This window comes from Mustela erminea, chromosome 13 (assembly GCF_009829155.1).
Source record: "Mustela erminea isolate mMusErm1 chromosome 13, mMusErm1.Pri, whole genome shotgun sequence".
Lineage (NCBI taxonomy): Eukaryota > Metazoa > Chordata > Mammalia > Carnivora > Mustelidae > Mustela > Mustela erminea.
This window is the reverse complement of record NC_045626.1, coordinates 76,354,702-76,375,634: the sequence shown is the minus strand read 5'-3', so window position 1 is coordinate 76,375,634 and position 20,933 is coordinate 76,354,702. Positions and strand designations below refer to the sequence as shown.

Sequence of the window (20,933 nt, the reverse complement as noted above, 5' to 3'; positions counted from 1 at the left end):
GATGGTAGTGGCCCTCACCATCAAAATTCCATGTAGGATTAACTACTTCTAGCCCTCTACGTTCTCTTTGGATCATGGTTGTGGCTCCTCGCTTCAGGTCCTCCTCCAATTTGCTAAGCCTGGCAGGCATTGCCTCAGCCACACTGTCAGGGAAACTACTGGGTGGGGCTGAAAACAAAGGCCAGGGCGCTGCTCTGAGTTACTGCCAGGCCCTTCCTTTGCTTATTTGGAACAGGGTCATTTAACAAGTTATTAACCTATTTTATCAATGATACCTCAGCCTTGACTTCCCCACCTTGTCCCTGAGGATAATTTTCTAAATGCTTTGCTGAATCTACTCTTGCTTTCTACTGACTCTGGCTTCTGTCCCTCTTCTATCTTGTGGACTGACTTCAGCCAAGTGGCTTAGAATGACACTGCTCTTTATTTTAAAATAGACTGGGAGTTTAGCCCATTGAATCTTTTGTTCCAAGGCTGTTCAAGAAAAGCCTGCAGATTTGGGAACTAATACAAGCTCACAATGACTGATGGGGAGCTTCACAGTGCAGTGGTTAACTTTTCCCTCAAAATAAGTAGCAGGACTCTAAAGTACATGAAGTGAGAAAGGGCACAGGTAGTATTTATTACAAAAAACAAAAACATCACCACTAGTTTGCAGAATCTGATTAGAGGTTGATACCCTTGGCCTTAGGCAGCCAAAATGTTAAGGACCTATTACGCAGAACCTGTCGCATTTGAGTTATTGCAGAGAACAAGTGGCTTCTTGTAAGCGCCTCTATGTTCACTGCTGAGGACATATCACGTTTCTGTTGTGAGCATTTTGCTAAGTCCAGGCTGCAAACAATTAAGGCCTAAACTGACCTCAGAGAATGGCTCAAGGAAGGCCCTAAAGGCTCTGGGAGGCCACTCCTTAAACTTAACCAGGGTGAGGCTCACTGTTGGGCCCTGCCCAGACATTGCAGGACTCACACATGTGGGAACTGTTAGGACACGCTCAGCCAGCATCCTGCTTTGTACCAAGTCCTACAGTGCACACCGGAAAATGTCAAGACCCTGGGCTGGCCTAGTTTTATGGCAAAGATCCTATTCTCTATAAAGAATCTGCTCTGTTTTGAACACCCAGACTAGGATTCAAATTCAAGTGCCAGCCCTCCCTTCACCCCTCAACAGGGGAAAGATAACCAGTTTCCTCAGTGATGACCTGGAAGCATTTACAGAAGCTGTGCTTGCTTTGATAATCAAAGCATGTCTATTTGTTTAAATCTGATAATTTTAATTGCATTCTAACTCCACAGAGACTGGTAAATTGTGTAGAGTACATGAAAACTCAACAGACCAGAGAAGTGCCTAGTATTCATTTGGTACTTGAAATAACGCACCTTTATCGCCAGGGCCCAGAGGGGCTTTATCACTAACCCCAGGCCACATGTGGCTGTGTGAGGCTAAATGCTGACTTGGGAGTCATTTTCCTACCTCTCACTATTGAGATCATCTTGGTATTTAAAGCCTTGGGGAATGTATATTTCTATCTTTAAGACACCCCAGTTCTCTAGCTGCTTTACTGACTGAACCAGAACTCCTCCTCCTCTGTCTTTCCTTTCTCTCAGTTTTGGCAGTTAAGTGTTCAGGTCAAAAGCTGTGGTGTCACCTTCCAGTCCCTGTGCTCTGCATGCAGGGAGGCCTGCTGACAGCACAGCTCCTTGAAGATGATGGTGAAAGCCGGACAGAATGGCAGAAGGAAGACCCACTGGATGACATCCAGTGGCACAGGCCCTGATTACACCTGTAGTTGTTGAAAGGAGTGGGGCATTGTGGGGGGAAAGGTGTTTCTTCATTCCCCAGGCTTCTGGGGGGGCCTGGGGCTCTTGGCCAGCGTGAGGTGTTCCTTCAGACCTGGCCAAACCTGCCACCAGCCTTGGGGTGGGTGGCACTGTTTCCACCACTGTCAAGCTAGCAAGACCGTGACTTATCCGTACAGAGGCGGCCAGGAGTGCTCCTTCTCATAAAAGCAAGTCCTTAACCTCTCTTTTTGAAATTAGGTGTCTGCCCTCGCCAGGAAGCCTGTAAAGCCGGGCACAGCTGCCCCAGGATGTGCTACTATATACCCACAGAAAATATCCCAAACAAGCTGTACCACCAACTGGAAGAGGGAGGGAATCCATGGTCTCCGAAGGTTCGGTTCAACCACACAGGCTGAGAGTTAGCTACATGTGCTACCTGCATCTCCAAGTCCAGGTGGGCTGAGTGAACCGTCTCATTAGAGGGTGGAAAGGTAACTTGCCTGGAGCCAGAGTGTTTGGGAAGGCAGAGAACTGGCATTCAGAATCCCGAGGCCGGAATGCTGGCACGCGGCCACCTTGCTGCCCCCTCTCCATCTCTTTGTCCTCTGGACACCCACTTCCTGTCTTTCATTCCTCACAAGGCAAAAGCCCATTGCTTGGCAAACTTCCCAGCTCCCAGTCTCAAGCCTTGTTTCCTCTCCCCAACTGGTTCCCATTCCTCTGTCTTCTTGAGATCTAGTGAGAATCCCAGGACTCTGTGGGGGCTGGAGCAAGCCCATGGATTCTTCTCAGGAACACTGTTCACTTGCAAACCAGTGGCAAGTGATACAGTTTCTACTTGATAGGGGCTAGACTTCCTGGAACTTCAACAATTGACTAGGCAGCATTGTAATCAGAGGAGCCATAAACTAAGCCTGAGTCAGTCACATGAATTTTTAATAACTCAAATACCTAAAAGCTCTGTATAGCACACCAAAGTGATCACTACGAGAAAGTACTGCATAAAGTTAGAACTGCTGGCTTTAGTTAAGATTCCTAAGCCATGCTGCACAGAGATCACGTGCTCAGAGCTCCTGTCTGCTGTAGTTTTATGTATTTGTCCAGGAGCACCATGGTGCAGGAAAAAGGAGCATTTATAGCCCTGCTTTCCCTTTGTTAGCTGCAGGATCCAGTCCTGCATTCCCAGCTATGCCTTTGCTATTTACAGGAAAGTCCAGAGTCATGGACCAAAAGCTCTAGATTCTACTTGTCAAAGGTGAAATAAGATCACTTCTGTCAAGGAGTTTTAAAAGGAGCCAGGAGGCCGTTAAGGAGGTGGGCCTTATGCACATCCTCACCGGATGGAACCATGAACTTCTGGACTGGGCTAAATCACAGATCCTCCGAAGGACTCTGTACATATCTGCAACTTCGTACAGGAACAGGTTTTTGCTTTTGGGGACAGCCTTAGCAACCAATTATGTTCAGCCAAGATTAGTCTTCTGCCACCACCAATCAGAATTCTTTGTAAATAATATCAATGCCCTTTCTGTTAAAAAAACAAAAAACAAAACTAACTCTGGTTTTTGCTCCCTAGTGGGACACTATTTGGATTGCTACCCAAATCTGTATATCCCAAATAGCTGTGCTTAATTATTGCTTCCTAACGATTTCAGGTTGACACTCTCTCTCTCGAACTCAATGCTACATTGCTGAGTGACCTCATCTACGGAGACCATGTTTCCCACGTGCCTGGCCTGGTAAGGCACCCTGCCGTGGGGCACTAGGGATCAGCTGTTTGGTTTTGTTCCCCGGAGCACCCAGTGCCTGACACAGCTTAAGTTGAAACAACTCTGAAATGACCACCAGTGGGCAGGAAAGGGTTTTGAATTCCAGGGGAAATGAGGAAACAAATTATGGCTGACAGCCACGAGGAGGAGTCATCAATGAACTGTTCTGGGGAGAGGCTCCATACACGTGAGAAGTTAAGAGTCCGAATCTGAAGAAGTGTTCATTCAGTCCTGCAAACAGCAGTATATAAATTGCACAGGAATAGAAATAATTTCTGGATAAAAAACCTCTTACCTGGCTTATCGCTCCCAAAAGAGGGAAGAGGGCTGAGCTCTACAGGGAGATCTGCAGGACTTCGTACAGACTCTGGGGCAAGGCTGCCACCTGTGTAAGAGCCATTGTTCTTGAAGTGATTTCATTGTTGGAAATTGCAAAGGCAATGTGACTGAGTCTGTCCAGGCCAGTATGCACTGGAAGATCAGAAGTAGGACAGGCAGCTTTCCTTCTGAGCCTGTACTGTCTGCCCTGCTTCTACGGAGAAGGAGAATTGCAGCTGACATTCTTGAAGAGTACGCTTCATGTATATACAAAACGGCTACATTCCAAGGCTCTGACGTAAATGTTGGCCTTTACCAAACACAAATGTCGACATACAACACTGGATCTGGTTAGCAGTAATGTGAGAGCTGCTATGCAGACACGGCAGATTCTATTTTTGACATTTTATTGACAAAACAGAACTCCCTTCCCTCCACCCTCACAGAGAACTAGTCTTTTCTTATGGGTGCCGTAACTTACCTGTTTAACCAAGGTTTGTGCTGGCAGGCTACAAAGGTAATTCAGATAGTAGCCTACACCCACACCCTCCAGTGCTGGTTTGAACTCCCCTACACAGCGAGTTGTGCAGCTATCTTATTCAGAAAAGCAGAAGCTGTAGTAATAGTAATGGAACATACTAGGCTTTGCATAAACTTTGCTGTTCTATCTTCATTAGCTCAGATTAGAATAAAGTTACTATGTAAGTGAGGAGTTCCAGCATGCAGTCTCTTTGGAGGAGGAAGAAACTCAGACCAGTGAGGAAGAAAGGTGGTCTGTGCTAGAACTCTGTCAACATGCCTTGCCTAATGCAGAGACTTCTTAGAAGACCACAGAACTCAGACCATCTGAGAAACCAGAAGAGAAAAAAAGAAAAAAAGCTGAGGACATAAATCTGCATTAGGCAGGGCAGGGGAGAAGACTGTATAAGGAAAGACCAAAATCGTGTGCTGTAACTGCAGCACCTCCCACCCCTCCACAACACTACTACTTCCAGAACCAGGGAAGTTCTAATGTGTCTTCTGTGTTAAAACAAAAGGAGTTATTTGTGGTTCCTCTGCCAAAGTTTTAAGGGCTTTGAGAACTGCCAGCTGGGATCCAAATTACATCCAGGAGACCCAAGTGGGTATTTTTCCCCCTAAACCTGCACAGAAGTAAGGATGACAAAAAATTATATTCCTTCTGTCTGGAATTTAGTTTTTTTACGAAAAGATAGAAAAATCAAAATGACCAACTGCCAGGATACTACTTCTAACTATTATTGGCACTTACCCTTAATCGGAGTCATTTTGGTAGAGTCCCCCGACTCCTGCCCTGTTTAATTAGTCATTAGCATCAGGGAGGGCTAAGGAAGAACAGCTGATAAGCAGCAAGCACACCAGTGTACCTTTGGTCTTCACCAACTCCAGAGGCTGTTTCAAGTTCTGTGGACAACGGAAGCTTCAGTTCTTTGACATCTCTAGGACTGAAATCAACCAGAGCTATAGGTGACCTTGTCTGAAAACAAGGTCTTCCCGTCAGTCTTCTGGAACAGGCACAGCGGGTGGGAGGTGACGAAAGGCTCTGTGTGGTACCAGCAACCAAAAAGTGAAGATGAGGTGACAAAGGCTAGAAAGGAGTCATTTATTAAAAAACAAAACCAGAACAAAACCAACAAAACAACAAAAAACGAAACGGCCCTCAGCAGGATTTGAAGACGCAACAGGTGAACGCATAGTCTTAATCGCTTTACGTCCCCATGACCACGCGACACGCACTGCCTATGAGCTCTGTCCGCGGGGAGGCACAGCACACCAGTTCACTGCACAGGTCAAAGCGGTGGCAGGTTACCTGCTGAAGGGGGAGAGGGGTACATGTGGGCCCTTCTCCCACTTCTGCTGTCAGGTAGCCAGGCTTCTGCATTTATAGTGGGCCATTTCTTATCAGGCTGGGGTTGCCAAGACAAAAGCGAGCTGACATGATCACAGTAGTTACTACCAGAATACCATGGCTCTCCAGCAGAGACCACACAGCACACGGTCAGATTCTAAGGGGACAGAGCAGCCTGCTCCTTCTGCCATGCCTGCAATGTAGGGCCCAGCTCAGAGGGGAAACTGACATTTGTCCCCAATACCCAGTTGTCACCACAGGTAAACCGAGACTATAATCACAACAGCAAGGACAGGATCATGTTGCTTTTTTCCTTTTTTTCTTCAAGGAGTGAGGGCATGGGAAATACAGCACACCAATGAAACAAAATGCCAAAAAAAAAAAAAAAAAGAAAGAAAGAAAATACAAAAACAATAGAAAATAGAAAAATGTATTTACAAGTAGTACATTACTATGATCAGAAAGCACAAAGACACCTGCTGCTATATTACATGCATTGGTTCAAGAAGAAACTACTAAAAACCCTGCAAGGGAGAAGCCTGTAAAAACAAAACAAAAAAAGGGCCAAAAAGTTTGAACTTTTCATCCCTAATTGGCTACACTGATCAAAACCAAACAAGAGCCCCCGAAAGTCCATGAGTATATCAGTACGAATACTATACTGGTTTTTTAACTGCATGTTCAGTTGTGGAGGGGAGAGACAGCAGCGTATCCATATACAAGGAAGCCGGAGTAAACTGCTCTACATGCTAAAAATTACAGCAAGTCCCTGTCTGCTACACAGCATGATCTTAGCAGGTTTTAATTCTGTTTATTCATATGTATCGATGTGTGCGTGTGTGTACGTATAAAAACCGTGCCCTCGTTCACTGCCGACACAACATCTGGGTGGACATGAACTCATTACAACAAATTCTTATTTGTATGTTTTAAGAAGTCACTCAGTGTCTGTGGATTTTTAATAAGTCACTTCACACCACAGAAAATATTTAATAAATCCAGAAAAAGGAAAGAATATAATGACAGAAGAGCTTCTGTCTCAGTTCTCTGAAACGGAGTCCCCCATAGGAAACTGGTCCCAAAGTTCTTGAGGGTTCACTGAAGAAACTTCCGTTTGCTAATATTTTTCATCCTTTTTAGTGTTCAAAAGGTATAGATCGACTCCTTGCCGTGGTCAGTTTTAAGCAGTCATATCTCCATCCCCCACAGGTAACAGTCTGGTGCAGATTCATAAAAACAGGGGAGGAAGGAGCGCTGGGGAGGGCCTGTCACTTCAGGAAGGGCTCCGCCTCTACAACGGCAGGAAGAGAAAAAACGAAGCAGGGCTCCAGCACCTCGCTCCTGCAAACAAGCTCCCTGCAAACGCAAATTCCAGTCACACATCAGTTCCTTATACAGGTACATCTCCAAGTACCAGGCCAGCTCTATGAGGAAACAAAACCACGCGTTGACAGAAAAGGACTCAGATGGCCATTCTGGTCACTGTCTGGGATCCATCATACTTCCAGGAATCGGGAACTGCTGGACTTGGAGTGGAATGGCTCAGACCACATCCGCCGAAGGTCACCCTGGGGAAGAAGGAACTTTACTAAGTTATAGATTTAAACATGAGCCACACACATCTATAAGTCCTTTCTGATTCTTGATCTCAGATCAGCCGGCTTCTGTGAAGAATCAAAGAACATGCAAATTTTATTCAATGAAAAGTAACCTATCATTCTTTGAAGAACTCTCTAGAAGAGCTCTTAGGCCCCTCTAGTAAAGAAGGGTATAAGTTCTATCATTTAAGAGAGAGATGCTAAAGCCAAGCTAGTTTTATCTCTGTTTCCCCCTCTGTAAAATGAGGATAATACAAATCTTATGTATCAGATTACGTTCCAAGTCTATCTGTAATCATACATTTCTTAACTATCTCAAAATTTTAATGCAAAGTAGTAAAAAGCTATTAGGTAACAATATGATGCTGCCTTTTTTTTTTTTTTAAAGATTTTATTTATTTATTTGACAGAGAACACAAGTAGGCAGAGAGGCAGGCAGAGAGAGAGAGGAGGAAGCAGGCTCCCTGCTGAGCAGAGAGCCCGATGCGGGACTCGATTCCAGGACCCCGAGATCATGACCTGAGCTGAAGGCAGCGGCTTAACCCACTGAGCCACCCAGGCGCCCTATGATGCTGCTTTTAAGGGAAGTCTCTGCAGCTGGGCTCTAGGGACTTCAATAAGTTCACTCATGACCGAGAGGCATAGTAGTCTAATTCACTAGCATTTTGTGCCAGTGTCTGCAACAGGCTGAAAGAGCTGCTCATACCAGGTGAACAAAGACCCACCAACCCACCATCAAGGTCAAGAGCTGTGGGGCTTAAGGAGACCCACCTCTGGCAAGGAGAATACATACCCAAGTGCTGAGTCAATGCCAAGTTACTGCTTTCACAGGTTTCTAAATGCTTCTCTCACCTTTAAATAGGCCATTGTGAGGAGCGGCAATAAGGTGAATGGCACCAAATAGAGAAGGGCGGGCTGGGCCGCTCGGTGAATGCGGGATGCCACGGTTGCAGTGAGCAGACCTATGAAGGGAGAAACATTCATATACAACACTGAGGGGGTCAACCATCAGTGAGGAAGGCCTGCTACCTGGCTGATAACCTGCCAGGGTCTTGATCGGACAGCTCTCCTGTGAAGTGTGCTGTCTAGAGGGATGCCCAGGGAGAGGCCCTGCTTGTGATCTCTGCCCAGGGTGGAGCAGCACAGCTTTTAAAGTCCTACAATTCCAAGGACCCGTGAGCAGCCCAGGTGCCCCTCAGTGCTTAGCTTCCTAGTCTAAGCCCTTACTTCTGCCCTGAATGTGCCTGGTCCTCCAGGCTCGTGTGGTAGGTGATGCCAAACTCAGAGGCAAAGAGGTGGGTTCAAGTTCTCACTCTGCTCCTTCTGCAAGCGTTGTCACCTGGGTCATGGCGTTTCAACTCTCTGAGCCTCAGTGCTGAAATGATGCACCCTGCTGTAGCCAGCCACTGGAGCAGCAGACAGGTTCCCACCATTCCTACAGCCCCATTATGTGGGTCTTCCCTGTCTGTATGTAAGTGAGCCAGCTAGAGAAGAACTGGCCCAGGGAGAGTCTAAGGTTAGAAGTGACAGACAAGTCAGAACAAATAAAGGGAAATACCTGTTTCATGAGGCGGGAAATAAACATGACATTGATTAACCTCAAGCTGAAGATTTAATTCAGCACACAGACTGATCCACGATCATTGAGTGGTAGATGTTTCTAACTCTGAGGCCTGATCAGTCTTTCCACAGTGGTCTTCAGATTGGTGGATAGGGAACTGGGCTGGCCAGTAGAGACAGAATCTGTCATGTCATGGGCCACGTTTTTCTTTCTCTGTGGCTGTCGAGAACAGCAACCAGAGTACTGCTCTCCTTCCACCTAGTGTCTGCAGCTAGAAGACCTGATTTAACTCCAGGGCCTGGAGGACAGTCAGGGGATCCCATGCAGGCTCTCCAGCTCTCTTACCTACAAAGTATCCAATGAGAGTGCAGTGAAAGTAGGAGACCTTCTGCATGCGTCCAGAGATATTGGCAGGTCCAGAGGCACCGCAGGAGTCGCCGTTGGCTTGTTTTTTGTAGTTGTCATAACGAAGGACAAAGCACAACAGGAGTCCAGGCATCACGATGTCCCCAATGCCCAACATAGAGAAGTGACTGCCAGTGGAGCTGGAATGCAGTGTCATAGGTCAGGGATGCTACCCTCAACAATCCTATTTCTCCTCCTCCTGTGCAGAGTCGTCTGTCAGCTTTTTAAAAAGTTGGACTTACCTGAATGGGAGATGGAAATCTCTAGAGGTGGAACAATAGTTTTTAAGAGTTTTTAGAGATCACAAGCCACAAGATTACTGGCAACAGATGTCTTCAACCAGACCCCTCACTGCTTCAGGGAGAAGTGACTGCTGAAGTCATCTGTTTAAGTAATGCGTCTTCCAGAAATGTCAAGCAATTCCATATTTTGTCACACATTCACTGCTGTGACTTTAAACAAGCACCTGACTACTCCCAGACATGGATATTAAAGCAACATAATTTTTCCTAAGATTGTATCATCAGCAACTGCATAATTTTAGCATTAGGACATATTTTTACAAATGCTTTAGAAATAAAAAAGATTCAGAGTCTCCTGTTGATTTCCTCCAGCCAACTCTAAAATATACTAACAATAGTAACATACGGTTGTTTGGTAACATTAATCAATAATAAAAAGCAGCACCTGTATCATTTAATGATAAATACTCAAATCAGTATTCTCTTCCTCATTCGTAAAACAGAGAGGATAACTCACATCTCTTTTCCCGTCTAGGATAAGAATGTTGATGAACACTGTCTTCCTGTTCCTCTGTGTTCCTAATCAAGGAACACAGAAAATAGGAAACAGTGTTCACTATCACAACGTGAGGCCTGACATGCCAGTCCTACCTTGGGAAGACCAGTTTTCCAGGCAGAGACAGGCGAGGAACATCACGCCCAACATTGGGCCCCAGGTGGAGCTTCCGGGATAGAACGTCAAGGGGATTGTCAGCCGGTTGCGTGGCCACCTTCACCATGACATTGCTATTGAAGATGTAGGCAGAAAAAAACACCTGCCGAAAGCCAAATGGAGAGATGTGTTTAACAGAGGAAGCTGGGAGCACCTTGATTTCAGCATCAACCCTCCTTGTTCTTAAGAGCAAAGTCTCAGAATAATGCAATGTCAAGGGTTTTTCAATTAACATATATTATTAGCCCCAGGGGTGCAGGTCTGTGAATTGCCAGGTTTACACACTTCAGCACTCACCATAGCACATACCCTCCCCAATGTCCATAACCCCACCACCTCTTCCCCCCCACCAGCAACCCTGTTTGTTTTGTGAGATTAAGAGTCTCTTATGGTTTGTCTCCCTCCTGATGCCATCTTATTTACTTTTTTCCTTCCCTACCCCCAACCCCCAGCGCTGCTACTCAAATTCTTCTATCAGGGAGATCATATAATTGTCTTTCTCCAGTTGACTTATTTCGCTCAGCATAATACTCTCTAGTTCCATACACGTCGCTGCAAATGGCAAGATTTCATTTCTTTTGATGGCTGCATAGTATTCCACTGTATATGTATACCACATCTTCTTTATCCATTCACCTGTTGATGGACATCTAGGTTCTTTCCATAGTTTGGCTATTGCATACATTGTTGCTATAAACATCTGGGTGCATGTGCCCCTTTGGATCACTACATTTGTATCTTTAGGGTAAACATCCAGTAGTGTGACTGCTGGGTCATAGGGTAGCTCTATTTTCAACTTTTTGAGGAACCTCCATGCTCTTTTCCAGAGTGGCTGCACCAGCTTGCATTCCCACCAACAGTGTAGAAGGGTTCTCCTTTCTCCGCATCCTGGCCAGCATCTGTCATTTCCTGACTTGTTAATTTTAGCCATTCTGACTGGTGTGAGGTGGTATCTCATTGTGGTTTTTTTTTTTTTTTTTTTTTTTTTTTAAAGATTTTTTATTTTTATTTATTTATTTGACAGAGAGAGATCACAAGTAGGCAGAGAGGCAGGCAGAGAGAGAGAGAGAGGAGAAAGCAGGCTCCCTGCCAAGCAGAGAGCCCGATGCGGGACTTGATCCCAGGACCCTGAGATCATGACCTGAGCCGAAGGCAGCGGCTTAACCCACTGAGCCACCCAGGCGCCCCCTCATTGTGGTTTTGATTGGTAGTTCCCTGATGCCGAGTGATGTGGAACACTCTTTCATGGGTCTACTGGCCATCTGGATGTCTTCTTTGCAGAAATGTCTGTTCATGTCCTCTGCCTATTTCTTGATTGGATCATTTGTTTTTTGGGTGTTGAGTTTGACAAGTTCTTTCTAGATTATGGATACTAGCCCTTTATCTGATCTGTTGTTTGCAAATATCTTCTCCCACTCTGTCCGTTGTCTTTTGGTTTTGTTGACTGTTTCCTTTGCTGTGCAAAAGCTTTTGATCTTGATGAAGTCCCAATAGTTCATTTTTGCCCTTGTTTCCCTTGCCTTTGGCAATGTTTCTAGGAAGAAGTTGCTGCGGCTGAGGTCGAAGAGGTTGCTGCCTGTGTTCTCCCTCAAGGATTTTGATGGATTCCTTTCTCACACTGAGGTCCTTCATCCATTTTGAGTCTATTTTTGTGTGTGGTGTAAGGAAATGATCCAGTTTCATTTTTTCTGCATGTGGCTGTCCAACTTTCCCAACACCATTTGTTGAAGAGACTTTTTTCCTTTGGACATTCTTTCCTGCTTTGTTGAAGATTAGTTGACCATAGAGTTGAGGGTCTATTTCTGGGCTAACATCAGGCTTCTTTGACTGCAAGCTCGGAGAAGAAAAAAATATTTGTTCCCGTGGCAGAGAATCTTGTCTGCCTGGTCTCTCCCTCACCCCAAGAGACACAGATGTACTATCTGTTTAACACATCTCAACAAACAGGTGGGGACAGATGCCTGCTCACCTTTAGCATGTACAGTTCAGGACTGGATGGAGTGATCTTAGGCAGGAGGTACTCCAGCCAGACAGCATTTGGATACTTAAAGTTAAGAACTTTCAGGAATCAACACTCCAATTAAACACAAGTGAGAGCGGTGGCTTCGGGGAAACAGACACTTACCCAAAAGACATCGTAGATTAGAAGCCCTGAGAGGAGCAGGCAGGACACCTTGAGGCTGGGCAGGCGGACAAAGGCGATCATGGCTACACAGAGACCCATGGCCAGGGCTGGGGAGGAGACCACAGACATTGGTCAGTGTGGAGTATGGGCTCATCCTCTTTCCACAAGCTATTTTGCTTATACACCTAACAGTTTATAAGTCCCCTCAAAAACCAAGCAGCTCAGTTTAAGCTCCAGTTTAAGACATATATACTCCACTTGTGCAGATAGCCCATTGCAGATAGCAATTCTGACCTGCTTGGTCTTTGGGAACATCCTTTTTTTCATGTTCTTGGATAGTGCTAACTGTGTAAGACCCAGGAGATTCTGTTCTGAATGATAAAGCTCTTGGCCAGGCCCAGTTTATTAAGACTTCTTGGCTCTGCTTCTGGCCTTCCCCTTGCTCCTGACTTTATGCGGTCTGCCCACACCTGAGATCACATCCCCTTTTATTTACTCAGCAATTCATTCTCCTATCCTGGCCTTATTTTTTTTCTCACACCTCTCAAAATCTGACATACACTATATATATGTGTTTAAATTCTCTCTCAACTAAAATACCAGGTCCTTGAGGGCATGGTTCCCTGCTGCATCCCGGGAGACTAGAACAGGTCACGCAGATGAATGGTCTTTCCCTGCCTTCAGCTCTCCTCCATTCTTCTGAAACACAGGTCTGATCAGACCACTTCAGCTGCTTCTGTACTTCCTGTGGGTTCTCACAGTGGAACAAAGGTCAGAAAACTTGGATGGGCACTGACAGGGATGTAAGGGAGGGCGCTCTCCACTGCCCAAGTCCCCTGCCCTCAGCAAGCAGTGCTCTGGCTCTGTTCTCTAGTCACCTAAATATGATCACACCTCTCAACTATGTTCCTTCTTGTTCACAAAATGCCCTCTTCAGGGAAGTCTTTCCTGATCCAATCAGATTAAGGAAACACTCTTGTGATGCTACAGAACTCTCTCTCTCAACACGTTCATCCATTCTGTAACAGTGTGATTAATTTATATACAAGTGAATTTGTTCCCTAAACTCAGTGCTCCTGGTAGACAGAAACCATGGCTTATTCTTTCTGTGAAGCCCCAGCACTTAACAGAGTAGTCACTCAACAAATATTTGCTGAATGAATGAAAAATTCTGCTGTCTACTTTAAATTTCAAATTAATTCTAAGGAAGGTAAGAAAAGCAAGACCGTATTAACAGATGGATATCATTTTAATAGAATTGGTGGTAAATTGTCAATACATGTAACTAAGTGGGCAAATACAGCAGTTCGGTGGACCCTAGACGCAACAATTCAACTAGTATTTGGTGAGTTCCTACCCTGGGAATGGTGTTGCACAAACAAATGAGAACAACCACTCCCATCCCTGGAAGACAACACTAAAACTGGAAAGAAGGGCAAACTATCTCAATTTCCCCTGTGTCATTATTGTTATGAAGTATTCACTAATCTCCATGGTGTGCACTGTGTGTATGTTTTGGAGAGAGGTGGTCAAACATAATTTCTGATTTTACAATAATCTAGGATGTGCTCATTACTAGGGTCCCCTTTAATTTTTAATAAATTCATAAAAACAACGAAGGACCCTGATATAATCAACTCATACCTGTTTTTTAATAATGATATTTTCCATTATAATGATCTTCGGAAAAAAGAGTAGGCTGTGCTGTGAATCAGTACTCAGGACACGGGCAGGGATAAGCTCAGCTGACTTGAGGAACAACAGTGGTCCGTGGAGGGTGGGAAGCCCTGGGGGCAGATGCAGGGGTGATGCAGGGGTAGGGGAACAAGAAGTGATCTGTTCAGAAACTTAGACAAGTGCATATGTGGAGTGCGAAGCATATCAAGGGAAGAAAGAGAAATGAAGGTCTGAGATGGACATACAAGGGACAGGCATGTGGCCAGTGGAGGTCAGTGGACTGATGACACCTGAAAAAGAGGTATTATGCTAACGAAAGGGACAGACAAGCAAAATGGCAGGTTCCCAAGTTAAATGTATATGCCTCTGTGACACACGCAGGTGACTGGTCTGTTCTAGAACTTTTCAACTTGCCATACAGTTACTTAATCCTAAATTGGAGAAGCCTTTCTGGCCATATGGTCTAAGCATCCACTTGTTGCTTTGCCAATCCTCTTACACTAATCCTACCCCACCAGAGAGGAAACCACCCACGGACAAGATAGAACTGCTAGTGACAGGATTTTCCATGATTCCAGACAATGCCATTCAGTTTCTTATCTTCCAAACTAGAAACTCTGGGTCTGTTTTCAGTTTTCTTTTTCTTTTTTTTTTTTTTTTTATTTATTTGACAGAGAGAAATCACAAGTAGATGGAGAGGCAGGCAGAGAGAGAGAGAGGGAAGCAGGCTCCCTGCTGAGCAGAGAGCCCGATGCGGGCCTCGATCCCAGGACCCTGAGATCATGACCTGAGCCGAAGGCAGCGGCTTAACCCACTGAGCCACCCAGGCGCCCTGTTTTCAGTTTTCCACAGTCTCTCATTATGTACACTCACGCTGCAGGCATTCTGGGTGCCACCCTTTGTGGCCACAGTACACTTGTTCATGCTTCCCTACACCTCCCTAGTTTGACATGCATCCTTTCCCACCCTGGCTTCTCTCTCACTTAATTCTTCCCTGCCACTGGAAACAATCACTGTGTGTTTCCTGCATATGGTACTAGGTTCCCTACTCTGTGATGGGTCCAGTCTAATTATAAGTCCCATGGCCTTGGGCACAACTCACAGTGAGGTTTCAGAGTCTGCCTTCCTTTGCTGCCATTCCTTAGCTATTGTTTCGTCTCCAGCTAAGCTGAGCGTACCCTCTGCCAGTCATTCCGACCAACCATCCCCACTGTGCTGTGAGCTCCACATTTGAAGAGGCAAAATGCATCCCTCCTGACTCTCTCAGTATCACTCCTACCCCCAAACAAATATTGCCACAATCTGTCACATCCCTGAAACACAGGTGTTTGCCTAGTTTGCCTCTCTTTTTCTTCATGCTTTCAATTAAATAACCCTTCAAAGTCTCACCTCCTCCTTAGGGCTTTTCCAAGCCAAAATGAAAAGGGGTGGTAGATTTCCCTCATTCCATGCTGGTTGAGAAACTGAAGACTTGACTTTTTTTTTTTTTTTTTTTAAAGATTTTATTTCTTTGACAGAGAGAGATCACAAGTAGGCAGAGAGGCAGGCAGAGAGAGAGGAAGGGAAGCAGGCTCCCTGCTGAGCAGAGAGCCCGATGCGGCACTCAATCCCAGGACCCTGAGATCATGACCTGAGCCGAAGGCAGTGGCTTAACCCACTGAACCACCCAGATGCCCAAGACTTGACTTTTTGAGAATCTCAAGACCAACCTTAACTTTTGGTTAAATGTAAAATAACCAAAATTGTTAAGTAAATTATTATTCTTAGCCAGCTATCTAGAATTACTTTGAACGTATTATTGATATAATCTTTGTGTCACTTTGCCTTCCATGACCAGTAGGGCCAGGGACAAAGACAACGACACCGAACCGAGCCAAAATGTTCTTGAAAAGAAACATGTAACCTGTAATAAGATCTTAGGCAGTACTCTGTTCTGTAGAACTGTAGAGTCTTTATCTTAGCCTTATGTGGACTAATCGCCAGAGTCTAGCATTTTAAAACAAACCAATTACTAGATTTTTGGCATTGTACATTTTCTAATCATAGATTAGTAACAAGCATATTAAATGAGGTGGCTGGACTAGACATCTGTTCAAGACTTCTAGTCCCTGAACTGGTTAGTGGACATACACTATGTACCTGGTGTAATAATCTTTGAACAGTAAATGTGTGTGCACAAGATTCATCAACTTTTAGCTAATGTACCACACCACCCATTGGTCAAATTCTTTCAAGGCTTCCCAAATTTAAAAAGGTTAATTTGCCAGATGAAGATGAAAGCAGATAAAATACTCTAGGTTTAGTTCAAGAACATGCTTAAGTCTCTTACTAATGCTCTAATGCTTTTTAGTATATAAGCCTGAAAATATACTTCATGCCTTGCCCTAAAACAACCACATTTATCATTCTGTTTTCACTCTAACTTCAAGTAACAGGCTTTCATTGAAAAACATTCATTTTTTAAAAAATTCTACTACCAAATTATCACTCCCTATGATGATTCTGATTCTGCAGAGACATCTACAAAGATAATTTCCATGTCAGGAAAGAACCAGTTCCAGATTCTTCTTAACAGCAGAAAACAAGTCACACACACACACTGAACACTAGAGTCTGAGAAACAATTTAAAAATGCTCAAAGGTTCCCCTTTTCGGGGGACCAGGTAGGGAGAGAACTCTATTCTTGGTTACAAAGGCCGTTTAACCAGTGCGAACTGGTGGGGAGAAGAGACTCCTAGACAAGTAAATTTTGGGGACCAGCAATAATGACAAAAGGTGATAAAAACATCCACACATTCGGGTTAAGTGGGGTTTGGGGAACCTCACTGAACCCTCAAAGAATTTTAGCTGTCAGGTGAATTTGAGAATGGAAATGTATTTCCGACAGTGGTCACTGGGAAAAGAAAGTTGTCTTGTATGGGCAGCTCTCAGGAACTCTACAGTCTACAGGAAATCCTGTAGTGCAATGGACTCTGCATTCTATCTTACGGAGATCTGCTTATCCGTTTCTTCTGTTAGTGAGTCTAGTAAGCCTGTCCCTAGCCCTGCCTGCAGAGTTACAATGAGGAAAATTCTGCTTATCTTTCTGAAGTATGTACTTCAGATGGCTGTGTAAATCAGTGGATCTTGAAAAGAATGTCACCTTCCAATGCCAACCTTTTCTCTTTTAGTTATATACTACTAGAAAATATGTATTTCTCTGTTCTCTGCAATGCTTGGGAAGAGTAGAGATGAGAGTATAAATACACTGCTTGCTGCTTTGAGAGGTAACTAATCTTTGCGGGTCAGCAGCTTGGTAAACTAAAACCCTTAGCAAAGCCTACAGATAGTAACATGTGTGTCTGGACACATGAATAAAGAGTTCCACGAAAGTACAGAGTCACCAGAAGTCAGTGGGATTACAAAGAACCTCAGAGGAAGCTGAGAGACTTCAATGTAGCTTAAGCACCATCTGGACTTTGAGTGTTGCCGGCTTTGAAACTAATCAGTCTGGTTAGGTGATGCCTGTCTGCTATTACTCTAGTTAAAACAGTGGCACCTGAAGCTCCTGTCATCTCATTTAACACAGTATTTGTATAGGGAGATCATTTATGTGTAATATTGATGGGAGTGGACTCTTTCATTTAAGGACGTCAACACAAACCAGTTTCTCTTAAGAGTATATAGCTAACAGTCATCCAGTGATTTTAAATAGACTGAAGTAATCTGATTTAGATATTAACCAACCAACCAACCAACCAACCAACCAACCAACCAGCATTTCTAAATATTTTTGTTCAGAAGTAGTAGAGGAGAAATATCTAAACTGCTTGTTTCCTCATCAGGAAGCACTGGTTTAGGTGAGATTAAAGGATATAATCATAAAAGCAGCTATGAGACTGATTTGGACTAATCAGTTACTATCCTTACTCCAATCATCAAGGCTAAGACTCCCTAATTTTCAATAACACAGATTTAAAAAGAGATTATGCTCTATTAAAGTCTTTCAAAATCACCTACTGCTTTTAGGTTAAATCATTCTGCAGATATCAAGAGTTAATCTTAGGAAAAGTCAAATGTACATACCTGGTATTTCTCAATACTCAATGCCTAGTATATAAAAACTGGCATTCACTCTTCTACCAGGCCAGCAACTTGTGTGACTTTAGATGTAATTTCGTTCCCTCAAACTTAACTCTTTATCAATCTCCACAAGCACTGATGTATCAAACACCAATCCGTAGGAATACTGAAAGCACTGATACTTGACTTGGGAAACTGAGTAGTTCTGGTAACCATTTAAAAATCCTAAACACTGCAAACTTCAGGATGTTTATACACATTCCAAAGCAAATGACCACAGAAATGTTTTTTACAAAGCAACTTAAGAAGCTAAAACGAGAGACCAAACCTGTCAGAAATCAGCAAATGTCAATTACTGCATGGTCAGACACTGGTGATTTTGACTCTGCCTTCCATTCCAACTCATTAAAGGTCTCTATATAAATCTAAGAGGTAACTTGATCTACAACCTCAAGGAACTACTTTTGAGTATCAACAGGTGGTATATGGTAGGCACTCAAAAAAGCAAGGAACAATGGAATAGTGACAACTGTTGGAACAAGGAACTATGACAATATACAAATTATATATTTATAAAATTATGAATATTATATAACCATTGGCAACCACTCACCTGTTTCTCCATCACCGTAATTCTTATTATTTTAAAAAATACTTTCTGAAGAAGTATATTAGATATTTGTATGGTTTACAATTTGAAAAATCCTTTCTCCATAATTATCACCTTGAGTTAAAATGATGTGCCATTTTAATATAGCTTTACAGAGCTCTCAAACCACTTGACAGCCTGTTCCCTCATAATATTGTTTCGCCAGTTAACTTCGCACACATAAATTTCAAATCCCTAAACTAGTCCAAGTAAATTACGAGGGAAAAAAAATCCCTTGAAACAAAAATATGTTTTTAGTTTTCCTCAAGATTTAAAATTACTTCCTTGTCAAGGTTTAGATTGCACACTTACACACATGTTTCCTACTCCTGACATGGATAGGGAGCACCACGCTGGGTGGCTCTGTGCTTAGATGACCATGAGTCTACAATAGCTGAGCCATTCTCAGAGCTGTGAGGACAGAGTCTTGGTGGACAGGAGCCTCCAAAGAGCCCTGTTTCCAAAGTCTTGATTAGCCTTGTGTTTGCTTGAAATGGATAACAGGAGTAAGTGTGATCTGTACCCATCATCTCTGATTTTCAAAATCCTCCCTTAAATATTCCTTAGATAGTATTACAAATTACATAAAACTGTCTTTTGTATTTTAACTTCCTCCTCTTCTGAAACACCAGAAGAAAGGAAAAAGAGAACAGACCTTGTGGGGCAAAAGCAGTTAGATAAAGCTTCTTGAGATCAAGAACGTGAAGTGTGAAATTAAGGACTGAATGAAAAAGGAGGTGGAAATGCTTATGTGGTCTCAGTGGGTTGGGGCCTCTGCCTTTGGCTCGGGTCATGATCTCAGGGTCCTGGGATCGAGTCCCGCATCAGGCTCTCTGCTCGATGGGAGCCTGCTTCCCCCTCTCTTTATGCCTGCCTCTCTGCCTCCTTGTGATCTCTGTCTGTCAATAAATAAAATCTTAAAAAAAAAATGTCTTAAGGGAGAGAAAAGAATAAAGGGGGATTTCTGGAAATGGCCCTTCAAGATATTCTGATGAGAAGTATGAAATATACATGAGAGTTCTGTGACTGGATAAGGGACTTCTCTGAACCTGTTTCCTCTTCTGTCAAGTGGGAATGGAAGTATCAACTTCAAAGACTTTTCAGGATTAAATGAGATACTCCATGTAAACATCCAGGAAAGTGGCCAATGCATAGCACTCAACAAATGTTAGCTCCTCATGACATTCTTAGTTCATCCTAATTATCACCAACAAAGAGGGAGTCTCATGCGCTATACGTAGCAGTGTAAAGTGCTACCGCTTTTCTGAAAGGCATTAGGGTAATAGAGAAAAAAGTTTTTAATACAAAAATCCTCTCATCTAGGAATTTCATATCTAGGAACTCATCCATAGAAATAACTGTTTTAAGTAATCTGTCATGTATATCCAGAAGTAGAACAATGTTTACCTCAGGTTGTTTATAAGAGATGATTAAGAGCAATCTAAGGGTCCAGCAATAGTGAAGTAACATACAACAGAATACTCTGCAATTATTAAGAAGGATATGCTACCTTTATGTAATGATACAGACATGTATTTATATCATTACATAAAAAGTCTATGGTATATAACACATATATAACATATATTCCACATATGTATTTATATATATTACAGTATTACTCCATTTATGTACTAGAGTCTCGACAAAAACGAAAACATGTTCACAGCAGCATTATTCATAAAAGCAAAAAAGTGGAAAAAACTGATGAATGGATAAATAAAACTGGCATAGCTATGCAATGAGTAGTATTGGCCAGAGAAAGAAATGAAGTACGGGTTCAGATTATGGCATGAATGAATCTAGAAAACATCATGCTAAGTGAAAGAAGGCAGACACACAGGTCATATAATGTATGATTTTATTTATGTGCAATGTTCAGAAGAGGCAGATCCATAGAGAAGTAGATTAGTGGATGCCTGGGACTTGGGTGGGCCAGTGGGAGTGACTGCTGGGTATGGGGTTTGGAGGGTGAGTGATGAAAATGCTTCAATATTGACTGGAGTGATCGTTGCACAACTCTCTGAATATACTAAAAACCAATGAATTGTACATTTATACACTTGGACATTATACCTCAAAAAGCTGTTATTCAAAAATATCTTAAGAATGTGGGTAAAAAGGGGCAGCTGGGTGGCTCACTGGGTTAAAGACTCTGCCTTCGGCT

General features: G+C 43.5%; 1 protein-coding gene and 1 long non-coding RNA gene across 2 annotated transcripts in view; one reads left to right on the top strand and one right to left on the bottom strand.

The window, feature by feature from the left end:
* The first annotated feature begins 1,185 nt into the window (after window positions 1-1,185).
* Window positions 1,186-6,129, top strand: LOC116572323. The gene is made up of 2 exons (XR_004278224.1): window positions 1,186-2,235; window positions 3,437-6,129. It is a non-coding gene; the product is annotated as an uncharacterized LOC116572323 (long non-coding RNA).
* A 20-nt stretch (window positions 6,130-6,149) lies between these two features.
* Window positions 6,150-20,933, bottom strand: part of SPPL3 (signal peptide peptidase like 3) — a 148,874-nt gene continuing 134,090 nt past the window's right edge. Inside the window, exons 7-11 of the mRNA XM_032311231.1 lie at window positions 12,379-12,485; window positions 10,193-10,356; window positions 9,240-9,439; window positions 8,186-8,295; window positions 6,150-7,303 (exon numbers count right to left, since the gene is read on the bottom strand). Of these exons, the coding sequence (XP_032167122.1) occupies window positions 7,232-7,303; window positions 8,186-8,295; window positions 9,240-9,439; window positions 10,193-10,356; window positions 12,379-12,485 (653 nt within the window). The 3' untranslated portion in view covers window positions 6,150-7,231. The remainder of the gene's footprint in view (window positions 7,304-8,185; window positions 8,296-9,239; window positions 9,440-10,192; window positions 10,357-12,378; window positions 12,486-20,933) is intronic.